Source organism: Mercenaria mercenaria, chromosome 12 (genome assembly GCF_021730395.1).
Source record: "Mercenaria mercenaria strain notata chromosome 12, MADL_Memer_1, whole genome shotgun sequence".
NCBI lineage: Eukaryota > Metazoa > Mollusca > Bivalvia > Venerida > Veneridae > Mercenaria > Mercenaria mercenaria.
In genome coordinates this window covers 17,827,695-17,840,844 of record NC_069372.1, presented here as the reverse complement: position 1 = coordinate 17,840,844, position 13,150 = coordinate 17,827,695, and the positions used below count along the sequence as shown (strand labels likewise).

At 35.6% G+C, this 13,150-nt stretch overlaps 1 protein-coding gene across 1 annotated transcript in view; it reads left to right on the top strand.

Moving 5' to 3' along the window:
* Positions 1–12,915, top strand: part of LOC123533136 (von Willebrand factor A domain-containing protein 2-like) — a 35,674-nt gene extending 22,759 nt beyond the window's left edge. Inside the window, exons 7-14 of the mRNA XM_053519323.1 lie at positions 5,869–5,973; positions 6,241–6,345; positions 6,505–6,615; positions 6,933–7,046; positions 7,837–7,950; positions 8,301–8,741; positions 10,104–10,250; positions 10,518–12,915. Of these exons, the coding sequence (XP_053375298.1) occupies positions 5,869–5,973; positions 6,241–6,345; positions 6,505–6,615; positions 6,933–7,046; positions 7,837–7,950; positions 8,301–8,741; positions 10,104–10,250; positions 10,518–11,164 (1,784 nt within the window). The 3' untranslated portion in view covers positions 11,165–12,915. The remainder of the gene's footprint in view (positions 1–5,868; positions 5,974–6,240; positions 6,346–6,504; positions 6,616–6,932; positions 7,047–7,836; positions 7,951–8,300; positions 8,742–10,103; positions 10,251–10,517) is intronic.
* The last annotated feature ends 235 nt before the right edge of the window (positions 12,916–13,150 follow it).

Genomic DNA, 13,150 nt, shown 5'->3' with positions numbered 1-13,150 from the left:
TTTTGCCATAAAGGTTTTTGCAGCCATATAGAGACTTCATTTATGGTTTGATTTAGTACAAACTTGCAAAATATCTTCAACAACAATAAATCTTGGATTCCATGATGAATGTGTCAAAACTAATCATAGGTTCCGGAGTTATTTTATATCTGATTACCTCCCTGGATTTTAATCAAAATGGATTAATATCAGTAAGTAATTATAGAACTCATTTGAAATTCAGTATTGTCATTAGTTGGACTAAGACAATCAGAGTAGATAACTTTTCACTGATTTTATGTCAAATTACCTCCCTTTATTTCAAACGAAAGTGGGTATTTTCTCCGTTACTAATAAAGATTCTGATCTGAAATTTCATTAATGCCATCAGATTAACTTGGAAAAAGTAATGAAGCTACATATTTACTGAATTTATGACAATTTTTTTTGCATGTAAATGAATATACCTGGCAGCTTCCGAGATTTACGGAATCCTGTTGGGGCCATTTATAATGTCGCCGTCGCGTTTATGGGGTCGGCACACGACAACGCGAAGTGACATAGCGACATAACGAAGTGAAACCCGACAATCGCAAACGACGGCGACAATCCCAAACGACAATGTCGCGTTATCCACTTTGAATTGACGCCTTTCAAAAACACGATATATCGCGATCTCACTTCGCGTTGTCGAGCGTCATATTGCATTGTCGCTATGTCACTTCGTAATATCGCGATGTCACTTCGCGTTGTCGTGTTTCGACCCTGCGAACGCGACGGCGACATTATCAAACGACATGCGATAATCTCAAACGACGCTCGACAACACGAAGCGACATTTTCCTAATGTCGTATCGTATATCGCGTGTCGCAGGTTTGGGTGAGGGTCGACGCGCGACAATTCCAAACGATACACGACATGCGAAGTGACACTCGACTATACGAAGCGACATTTTCATAATGTCGTATCGCATGTCGCCCGTTGACCGGTGAAAAGGTAAAATATTTCCGTACTTTTCCGTAGGGAAAATGTTTGTGTTTTTCATTAACTTCAAATAATTGTAGAATGTTCCAAACACAAGATTTTTAAATGTAATAACTTTTATATATTAAATTCAGACATTGTCTAAACAGATAAGTAACTTGTATAATTTTACTGCCGACGGTTTCATCGGAGGACCGTCTCAAAATGTATCAGTTCTCGTAAAATTATGCATACTTCTTCATATATTAAATAGAGGGGGTGGTCCTTGTCTGACAAGCTATATCTTCATAACCTGATGTCTGATTAGAATAAATGATACCTTGTTGCAAAGGACAAGTCAGTACCTAGAGAAAAGAGGCTACGTCAGATTCGAACCCGGTCGGCTAGGGGTCAATGTCACAGGTCAAATTCCGGTAATATTCTCAAAATATGAACTTGTCAGAGCAGTCAAGACATCCTGAAAACCCAAGCACTACCTTCGCTGAGTCCAGTGACACCATTGGAGCAATTCCCACGGCTCCCTGGGTCGAGTCAGCTTAGTCTTGGCCTTAGTCTTAGCTTTTATCTTTAATTACGTACAGACAGACGAACAGATTTTATTTGCAGTTATTTACCCAAAATAAATATTTTATAAGCATTTTTTCCTTTTTTTTACTGCTAATATTTTAAGCCAAAAATGACAAAGTTTAGCAAATGTTCCCGACGGCGTGCCCGTCGGAGAAGAACATTGTTTTTAATATTCGATTAGGCAATACTAATTATTAAAAGAAATTTCACTTTGATACCTTACTTTTAACGCTTTTAATAATAAAATGAAATTGATAATTTTTTCGAAAAAATGCGACCAAGATTAGCCGGTATTTATTCAAGTGAACACCGGTCGACGCACGACAATGCGACATTATGAAAACCGTGTATCGTTTGGAATTGTCGCGCGTCGACCCTCACCCAAACCCGCGACACACGACATACGATACGACATACGACATTTAGAAAACGTCGCTTCGAGTTGTCGAGCGTCGTTTGTGATTATCGCATGTCGTTTGATAATGTCGCTGTCGCGTTTGTAGGGTTGAAACACGACAACGCGAAGTGACATCGCGACATTACGAAGTGACATAGCGAAAATGCGATATGACGCTCGAATCGCGATATATCGTGCTTTTGAAAGGCGACATTTCAAAGTGGATATCGCGACATTGTCGTTTGGGATTGTCGCCGTTGTTTGCGATTGTCGGGTGTCACTTCGTAATGTCGCCATGTCACTTCGCGTTGTCGTGTGTCGACCCCACATACGCGACGGCGACATTATAAATGGCCCCAACAGGATTCCGTAGAGATTGGTTTGAAACGTTATTTATGTCTTTTATGGTAAGAAGTAGTCTTGTAAGATAACTCTTGATTGAACGTTTATCGATATGAATACTTTTCTAATATATTGTTGTAAAGGCTTGCACTTTGTATCATCTATATGCATATACCATTGCATGATTACCTTCCCTGATTTTTATAAAAATGGATTTATCTTAGTAAGAATTTAGAGGACTCATTTGAAATTTCATTATGGTCATAAGTTGGACTGAAACAATCAGTCAGTAGATATCTACTGACTGATTTATGTCAAATTACCTCCATTTGTTTCAAATTGAAAAAGGTTTATCTCAGTAACCAATGAAAATACTGATTTGATGTCATTGATGCTATCAGATGGACCAGGACACCCAGGGTAGATAACGTTTGCCAGAATTTATGACATCTCCCATTATTTTATGTAAATGATTATACTTCAGCGCCATCGAATGAGATCGGTTTTAAATGTTGTTACAAGAGAATATCTTTTCCTGATTATATTTAGTGTGTATGCCTATGTGATCTATGTCGAAACATGATCAACAATGGTGCACAGGTGAGCGATATAGGGCCATCATATATAAAAATAAGCACGGCCATTTCATAAGAATATTAATGGTCAGACATTCCTATTACTTTTTCCATAGACTTCCATTATAAGAAATGACCCTGTCACATGCCCCAAAATAGAGAAATGACCATTAAAATGTATTTTTTTCAGTAAAGATAGCATCTCAGACACATAAAAAATAGCAATTTTATATAGGCTTATCCGATCAAATTTCTTACAATTTTTCTTCAGACAAACCTATCCCCTTTCTTGAATGACATTTAGAGGCAAAATGCCCACTACACTTTCTATTCTAAATACAGAATTGTAAGGTCAACCATTCAGCCAGACACTAGTAAAATATTCCAAATTTCTCAGAAAACATTATATTGCTTGATTTTGACACAAAGTTTATGATTGTAACACTTTTTCAACCAATCCAAAGCCAGCTTGTAATAACAACCTCTGACCTAATGCATTTAATGTTTGATGTTTTCTCCCAAAATCGGACATAAATGTACACATATCTACGGGCGTATTTTTATGAACACTACGTGATCTATGACCAAAGATATTAAACTGTCGATTTTGCTAAATAAATCATGGTATTGTTAATGTTAGATGTGGTGGCTGATTTCTGTCATTTTGCGTTTTAATCCCGCGACTCCGCCGAGCGAAAACACGAGAAGTTAAAATTCCGGGGGTGTGGGATGGAAATTCGCTATTAAGCAGGGGCGTGGAGCGAAAAAACGATAACTAATAAGTTATAACTCGACGTTTGAAGAGCGCTAAAATATCGCGTTTTTTACCCGTGCCCTCGCCATTTTAATTACTGAATCTCGTCCTTTCGCCCCGCGACACCGATAATTAGCGAGTTTTTGCCCCGCACCGCCGCAATCGTAACGCTTAAGTTTTGGCATTTAGCGGGTTGTCGCTCTGCGAACCGGCCGTTTTATTTCTCTAATTTCGACTTTTGCAGCGCAACTTGTTTGCATTTTCGTTTTGTAAGTGCTATGTAATGCATTCATCTATGTGGCTGATTTGTGCAATTTCAACTTTTCACCTCGCGATCTCACCGAGCAAGAAAACGAGGATTAAAATTGTTAAAAAGGCGGGGGTGCGGGGCGAAAACACGCTATCTAGCGAGGGCGCGAAGCGAAAACACGATAATTAGCGGGGTTGTTGGACGAAAAGTAGAGATTTAGTATTTAGAATGTCGCGGGCGCGGTGCGAAAACACGACGTTTAAGTAACGCTAATTATCGTGTTTTCGCCCCGCGCTCCCTCCATCTTAAATTATTAAGTCTCGTGTTTTAGCTCGATGGGGTCGCGGAAAACGCTTAATCGCAGAAATCACCCACCATAGTAAAGTACTGTTTTAGTCAGAATTCCATTATGATTTCTAACTGCTATTAATGATGGTAATATTAGGTATTCAAGAGATCTTATTTGGAAAAAAAAACAACAACAAAAACTTATTTATGTGTATTAGCTTGAAAAAAAAAGAGTTAAATTTGATCAATACATCAAGCTAGAATATGAATTTCTGCTTACACTAAATACTGACAGCGTTTTAACTCATTACTGTTACTACACGTCATTTAACTGTGAAAGCAGCTACTACACGTCATTTAACTGTGAAAGCAGCTCTATAAAATAGAGAAAAGTGGAAACTTAGCAGGTCGCTCAACACGACAAAAACGAAAAATGTTGCAGGCTCGGTTTGATTGAGCCTGTTCATGGAAAACATTTAATCGGTCTACATTTAAAGGTATTATCTAATGATAAATACCTAGTTAGATCATTTTGAGTCAACTCTAGGCTATTCCAGTTCGTACGGCGACGATATTCTAACATTTTATGGCAGAGTAATGCCTTAAGGAGTCTGTCTTAGGAAAATTGGAAAAAAAACACGAAAAGTTTGCCTTCATTCTACCACTGACCTTCTGTACCGCCTGTTGGATTGCATCCTCACATACCAGTTAAACAAGCGACCGGGTATTGCTGCGGTGATACAGACGTCACCTACCAGTGGAAACTTTATAAATGTTCGTCGTCTCTTGTGGTTACTATTAACAGTGTCAAGAATAAAATTGCTTCAATTTCTAATCATGGGGAACATTTCTGTGTAGTTATAAAATATCCTGCCATGCAATTAAAAGTTATGGAGCAGAAAGCTTTATACTTGACCTGAATGGTTACTTTGTCCTCTGGTTGATAGGCATGGGAAATGCAAGTATAACATGCAACATATAATCTTGTAATGTATGAGTGTATACGAAATTGCTTCAAGGGAGTTTAAAGCTAAGGAACAAAAGCTATCTTTACTTCAATTTAAGTGTACGTGACCTTTGCCCACCAAGCACGTCTGCGACAATTTGTCTGGTCAGTAGGAGCAGACAATCGTTCAATGCATAAAACAAATTATTGAGTGAAAAAAATAATTTTACTTGACACGAAACTGTGACTTTCACATTTAACCTCAAAGGATATGTTTGAGTGCAGTACAAAGATAATCCGTTAATGCGTATAAAAGTAATGGGACGGAAACAATTTTACTGGACTTTCAATAGTGACGTACATATTGCCTTTTCGAAACGTATTAAATTTTATTAACCAGGCTTGAATACTTTTGAATAATTGAGGGACAGTTTCCCGAACGGGCAGTCGGACGGACGTCCTATAGTCCCCTCAAAAGTGTTCTATCGATAGAGGACTAATATTCACCAAAATCGAGGATTTGGGCCCACAGCGTTGACAAATAGGCGCTTGGAAGTCGCTGGCCTAGAAGCCCCGTTCGCTCCGTATCATGTGGGCATGTAAACGTACTTCTTAAAACCTATTGAACTTTGTTATTACAATAAATGTTGATATAATTGGACGGAGGTTTAGATGACACCAGAGATCAAATTCACGGAAACTATTAAGCTCATTACTTTTGTATATATGCCACTTTAATATTAGCCATCGAAAATATAAAAAATATTATAAATTGCTCTTTACAGATATTGGCGGATGCGTTTGCTACAATGGAGGAACGTGTACCCCAGGAAACTTTGGAAACAAATGTAATTGTCCTGCCATCTATACAGGATTTTATTGTGAGAAATGTGAGTTATTCGGAGTTTTTTTCCAAACAAGTACTCTATTGTACCAAATGAAGTTTGATGTTTTTAAACGTAAACGCTTTTCCGACCTCTCACAATGATAACCATTGAAACATTGAGCCCAATCTATACAATAACAACAATAACAAATTGCTATGATACAAGATAAAAGGATGCTATATATGTATATAACTCGAAATCGTTTTTATTTTTTTATTTTATTTTTCATTTATTGATTTATTGTTTTCATGACTCATTTTGGACTTGCAGCAATATGTGATGAATCCCCGTGCGTCAATGGAGATTGCAAAGATACCGGCGACAACTGGATTTGTTCTTGCCAAGCTGGGTACACCGGAACTCTTTGTGACAGCAGTATGTAAGATTTTGCCTTTATTTTGAGCTTTTCAATGTTTTAGATATTTCCATAATTTTCTATAGTCAGTTACACTACTTTTTGTGCTTCCTGTCTTTTAACTTTCCGTATACATGATATTGGCACAAGATGCATTATTACTTTACGGTTTATCACAGATATTGACGAGTGTGCCAGCAACCCTTGTGTCAATGGAAATTGCATTGATGGTGTCAATAGGTTTCGCTGTTTTTGTCAGCCTGGGTACACGGGTACTTTATGTGATATCGGTAAGTAGGGCGCTTTAATGAATTTAGTCAGCATATTACCAATAAACTTCTTCATCACGGCCATCATTTATTATTTTTATTTGCACTGTCACTTTGGAAAACAATAGTATGTTTCAACATTGTTTTCTTTGTATGTTCTTAGATGATCTACCATGTGTGATAGAAGGTTCTAGTACCTTATACTGTGTAAAATGTTTTGACATGATGTTCTTTAACCACTTTCTGATGTATGTAGACATGACATATCTATGTTTTAAAGACTGTAAGATTAGATATACATGTAACACATAGAGAAAATACTTTCTTTCGTTTTCTAGATATTGACGAATGTTACTCTCAGCCTTGCCAGAATAAAGGAACCTGCAAGAATTATGTGAATTTCTATACTTGTATCTGTGCGCCAGGATACACTGGGATAAACTGTGCCATCGGTATGTTTTAGACAAAATGTAGTTAAATCTTTACCGTCTACTTGAAATACCTGCTATTCCTCTTAGTAAAAACACATTTTCGATGTCACCGGCCTTTCCAATACTTTCTTAAGGTGTATGAATATATCATCAAAACACAGAAATATGTGGTAAAAAGACATCTTAACCAACAATCTACCTTACTATAATTTCATATTATGTCCTGTCGTACAGTCCCATACGATGGTTACTTAAAATAACGGTATTCTCAAAAAGTTGCATTCCCCTACTCCGATACTCGCACCCGACACTCGCACTTTAAACAAAGAATACTATTTGTAATGATATAAAATAAAAAAATGCTGAAAACTATGTTCCACCCACTTATGTGAAATTTTAGCACTTAGATGCATATCAAAACAATGACATGCACCAGTTATTTGTAAATGATGGTTTTTAAAAGGCGATGAACTGTCCGAATGTGTTGCTCCTTTATGCAGTCCTTTTTCGGAATTCAATGTACATTTCACTGTACTGACAATTGTTTTGTAGAGTAATACTGTAGAGAAATATTTATGCTTCATATATTGCTTAATTTTCATGTGAAGCCATCTCTTCTTTCTATGATTTGAAGTTGCTTGACATATTTTTCTCAGAATTTAAGGCTTAGCAATAGATATGTGCAAAACTTTAAAATTTAAGCGAATAGAATTTTGTAAAGTTTAAATCGCCACTTAAATCTTCTTTAAGTTTATATCAACAGGGTCGAGTAATACTGTTTCTGTATGTATTATTATACGCTCTTCTATAGAAATCGACGAATGCGAAAGTTCACCGTGTCAGAATGGTGCTACCTGTCTGGATTGGGTCAATGCATTCTTCTGTGATTGTCCTCATCGTTATTACGGTGTATACTGCGAAACAGGTAAGATTGTGAAGTGAAAAAATACGAAAAAAAGAGGTTATATATAACTTGGTTAGAGAAGTTCGAAATCTTATCTGTAAATCATTTTAAAAAGAGAATTGTAATGCTCAATAATATTTGTATCATTCGGTCTTGAATGTTTTGTATACGATATCAATTTGCGGGAGATGTTATTGTAGACGAATGCCAGCTTTCTGTGACGATGTTTTATTTGTGCTCAAGTCGTGCACGAATCAAAGATATTTTCCGTCGAATTATCTACATCCAGCAGGAAGTGGTTTAATTTTAAGCAGATAGAAATTCTTCCCTGTACACATTGTCATTTAAGTTTGTGAAAACAATCATTCCAGGAGTATGTCAGCCATCTGTAGCCGATCTCGTATTTGTGCTAGATTCATCCGCTAGTCAAACAAAAGAAGAATTTGGGAAACAGTTGGACTTCATTAACACCTTTATTGACCATATTGTAATAGGAGAAAAAAACCTTCAAGTAGGTGTTATAACATATTCATTTGAAGCAGTTACTGAGATTTCTATAGGAGAGTATAACGACAATGCCACACTTAAAGAAGCGGTAAGAAATATCAAGTACAGACCTGGAGCGACTTTTACAGACAAAGGCCTGAAAGCTGCAAAGGAACTTTTTGACAGTACATCTAGGAATAGACCATATGGACATATTGCTAAGCGATATGTGTTTGTGTTGACGGATGGAATGTCGACCAAAAGAAAAGCTACAGTCAAGGCCGCGGAAAATCTAAAGTCTACAGTGAACAAGGTCTTGGCTATTGGTAAGTGATCACAAACAGTTTAAGATACGAAGCTGTATGCTACGAATGAATGACTTTTACAGATCGTTTTAATGTTATTCTATCGCTACAGTGTTTATAAACACTCAGAGACACAAGACAAACACCCTGTCTTCTCACCTATAAAGAATTTTTCCAAGAAATATTTGTACTGCGTATAGATATATAACAAAAAATACTGTGTTAAAGTGGACTTATTTAAACGAAGCATGACTACCACTCAGTAAACTCTTATTCGGATTAGTTTTATTCGGGTACATAGAAAATCAAATGTCGTCGTCGGAAAAGAATATCTAATATTCGTTTAAGTCATTACACCATTAATGTATACATAAATTGATCAGTTTGCCAATGATAAAAGATAATTGTATAGTAAGTTGATTTTTACTTTGCCAAACGCGAACGTAGGTGACGTACGGATGTAAACATAAACATTCACGTGGTTGCATCAAACGTGGAACTTTTTAGAAGTATAAGTAAACACTTACTTTGTTACGGACGGCATTTAAAACAAGATCGTTGTTCATGTGTTTTTATCGACGTCAACATGTTTACTTACAGTAAATTTGTATGATAAGAGTTACAGCATTGCTACGAGTGCACATGTGACAACGGTTTCGCTTAAAGTACATTTGTATCACAACAGAAGCCGCTGTATTCGAATAAATATTAGTCTAAGGAATAATGATAAGGGACTATCAAAATATTTGAATACAAGTTGCAATAATGAAATAATTGCAATATATATATATATATATATATAAATAAGGCGTTTTTAAAGACAATGAGTGTATATTAAAACAATTATGTTTTCGTGTACTGTCAGAAGCAGTAAATAATGTCGCCATTGACCCCACTTTGTCTGTCAATGCACAGAGATACGTTTAAATATGTTTCAATGATTTATAGAGTTGTAGTAAAGTAAATAGAAAATCTGCATTTAAACATTAAATTAATTTTTATTTCATATTTAAACGTCAATATTCCAGAGAATAAAGTAAAATATAAATATTTAATTCCACGAACAAGAACTTAGCCCATAAAATATGCAAGAATTGATTAAAAAATTAATACGGACAATTGGCATATTGTACATTTCTTCATATTTTGAATAACGATATCCAGTTTAATCTTTCATAGTTTGCATGAACTATTTCGATTTAAATTCTCTGAATTTCAGTAGTAAGAAAGCTGTTAAGGTTTTCATGCAGATGCTTATGTAAGAAATATATATTACTTTTATGCTGATTTTACTAAGACAACAATTTACTCTACGCTTGCGAAATTGCATTTAAAAGATATCCTGACGTCAAAGAATGTTTCACAATTTGAAATTTGTTCCAGGAATAGGTAAAGAAGTGTCCCATATGGAGTTGCTTGCCATAGCATCTAATGAAAATACGGCTACAGGACGTTCATATGTCTACTCTGTTCAAAATTTCAATGCATTGTACACAGTGGTGAAAGAGTTGGTGCAATTAACGTGTGACGGTACTGTAAACAGTAGTTTTAGTTCAATTTCAAAGCATAACTGTGTTGGCCGTTTAAGAATATACCGCTTAAAAATGATTATTTTGTCAGATAATTAATTCATTAATTATATGTAATTACAAAGCACATAAAAGTTCCTGTTGAGCTAAAGTCATCAAGAAATATATGTTTACATAATATCTCAGAACAGCTTAGATTAATGATGATGTGCAAAACGTTTATTAGACTATTTAAGTACACTCTGTTTTAAAGCTTTTTATCCTTCAGAATGCTCATGGAAGACCTCCTCGGACATTGTATTCCTATTAGACATGTCAACGACAATGTCAGCTGACAATTTCCAAACTGGTTTAAACGCAATCACATATCTCACACACAAAACAGTGGAAATGGAAACGGAAAACAATACGGTCAGAATTGCACTGATGACATATGGAGATGAAACTGACACACAGCTAAGGAGAGCTTTGAATGACTCGGATACAAAGCAAATGTTCTTATCGTCGATACAAAGGCTTGTTATCTCAGACGGTAATTGTCAATCTGATGGACACACGTGTGAAACTTCAGAACTAACCGATGCTTTAAAACTTGCTGACAACAGTGTATTTGACAACACTGTGAAGAAAGGCGATGACAGTCGAGAAATTGTAATAGTACTATCTGATGGGCAAGAACGTATCACTGCTGAAATGAATACCGAATTAGATAAGATAAAAAGGGTGGGCAGGTCTGTCTATGCCATAGCGTTAGGCACAAAAGCCAATATTGGTAATCTACAGGATATAGTGGGGGACCCAGCGCTAGTTTTTTCAGTCTACGACGAATTTACAATAAATTCTTTAGATGCTCTTACGGCAGAATTCTTTTTCAGTTCTTGTGATCTTTCAAATGACTTTCTTGACAGCAGCTAAACGAAATTTGTGCGATTTTTTTCTACTTTTGTAGTGTCTACTTTTCATAAAGTTCCGGACATATGAAGGAAAAGCGTTTGATAGTGTCTTACCATTGTTGTTTTCATCAACGAAGTATGTAAACGGATTGAGTGATAGCTTCTCGTATCCCTGTTTAAAAAACAAACGCAAGTTATTGAGCTATACACACATGTTGGACTTAAAAAAACAACTAAGAATCAAACATATAGTAATGTTGTGGTTTTTTTCGCCTGACCGTTAATATCTTTCTTTGTTACTTTGCCTAATGCAAAGGTACCGAGTACGGTTTCATATACAATAACGAAGTCCTGTTTTAGTGGAGCTGTGTTTCTTGAACATGGCCTTTTCCTTATGAGTAACTGCTTCCTTTTTGTGTGTGGAAATTAATCAGAATTTTTGTCTCTTATTACAACAAGTTTAAGACATAAACATTCTACTGCTTTTATATTTCTTAATAGTATTTAAACTGGATCTGCATTTTTCGTAAATTTTGATATTTACATGTAGTAATGTTCCTTAGTATAACAATATACATTCAACTTGTAGGGGTTTCTTTGCTTATCACATGATAATCTTGTCCTGAAAACATGTTAAAATGTTTGATTTAAACGACTTTAATACACTATTTTGTATTTTGTCCTTAATTAAACACTAATAATTTACTCATTCCCATGTCAATAATTTTAATTCACGTACGGCGAATTGCCGCACGTCGCCGCACGACAACATCATACATCTGTGGTTCACCGCATTCCTTACGGTGTCAAAAGTTACAGATTACCTTTAGAATTGAACAAGCAATAAAATACACGAAATAAAAAAGAAAACGTGTTTGTTTTTGGTGAAGAAATAAAACACTTTTTTTTTATTTTCGAAACACCATGCATCAAATTTTCAAGCCTTTGTTGACCCTACATGACAATATTGCTTCGAGAACTGTTTTTATGTATTTGGATGTTAGGGCGATTATATAAACCATTAAACGGTAGATTTAATAAAGCTTGCAATTTTGACAAGAAGTGTGCATTTTTACTGCTCTTATCTGGATATGGATGTAAAAAGTAAACTAATTTTCAATGTGAGTCACCCAGTTTACCCATTTTACTCTCCCGCCCACTTAGCTCAACAGGGAGAACATGAGTTTGATAAAGACATTGTGTCTGAAATAATTCGTTCTCCACCTCTGATGTTGGGTTTTTTTTTTCAATTATAATTATTGTAACAGATACGTTAAATACGTTTTTGTTTATTATCGACATTACAAACCAGAGAAGAAAATTGTTGAAAGTTAATAACCAGATAAGGGGTCGAGGAGGGACAACTGTGGGATGAGAGAATAAAACGGATAAATAATGAATGAATGATTTTTTATCGACACAGAAAGAACATTTACAGCCGAAATTAAAAGAGCAAAGCAAGAAACTAATATTTATGGTTAATGCAGTATGTTCTTTAGAAAATGTGTCCCACAAAAAGAACATAATTTGTGTTTATATGAGTCTAATGTTCTTAAACTTGTCATAGTACAGTTATCCAAGACGATTCGGGTAACTGTACCACTTGAGGGCACCTGAAAATATGTTCAGTGCCAGGTTTTGTTAAGGAGATAGAATTAATGTTCAAGTACGAGTTATTAGAAGGTTTTCCACGTGGTGTATTTCAATGTGTCAGTTTTGAATTGAGTAGTGACAATTAAGATTAAATCTTGAACTAATATTACTTTCATTCAATCTAAGCGTGGCTCTTTCATTCATCTAAAAAGAGAAAACTACACTTACATTTTGTAATTTGCTTAATTATTATTGATGTTGATAGTTTTGCCATATTCATTTTCCATATTTTTCTGATTTGCACGAAGTGCTCATGGTGAGCTAATGTGATAACGCTGTGTCTGTCGTCTGGAAAAAGTGACATCTGATGGCAAAGAGAGCCATTGTTTGACAGCTATACTAATGTTTGGGTATG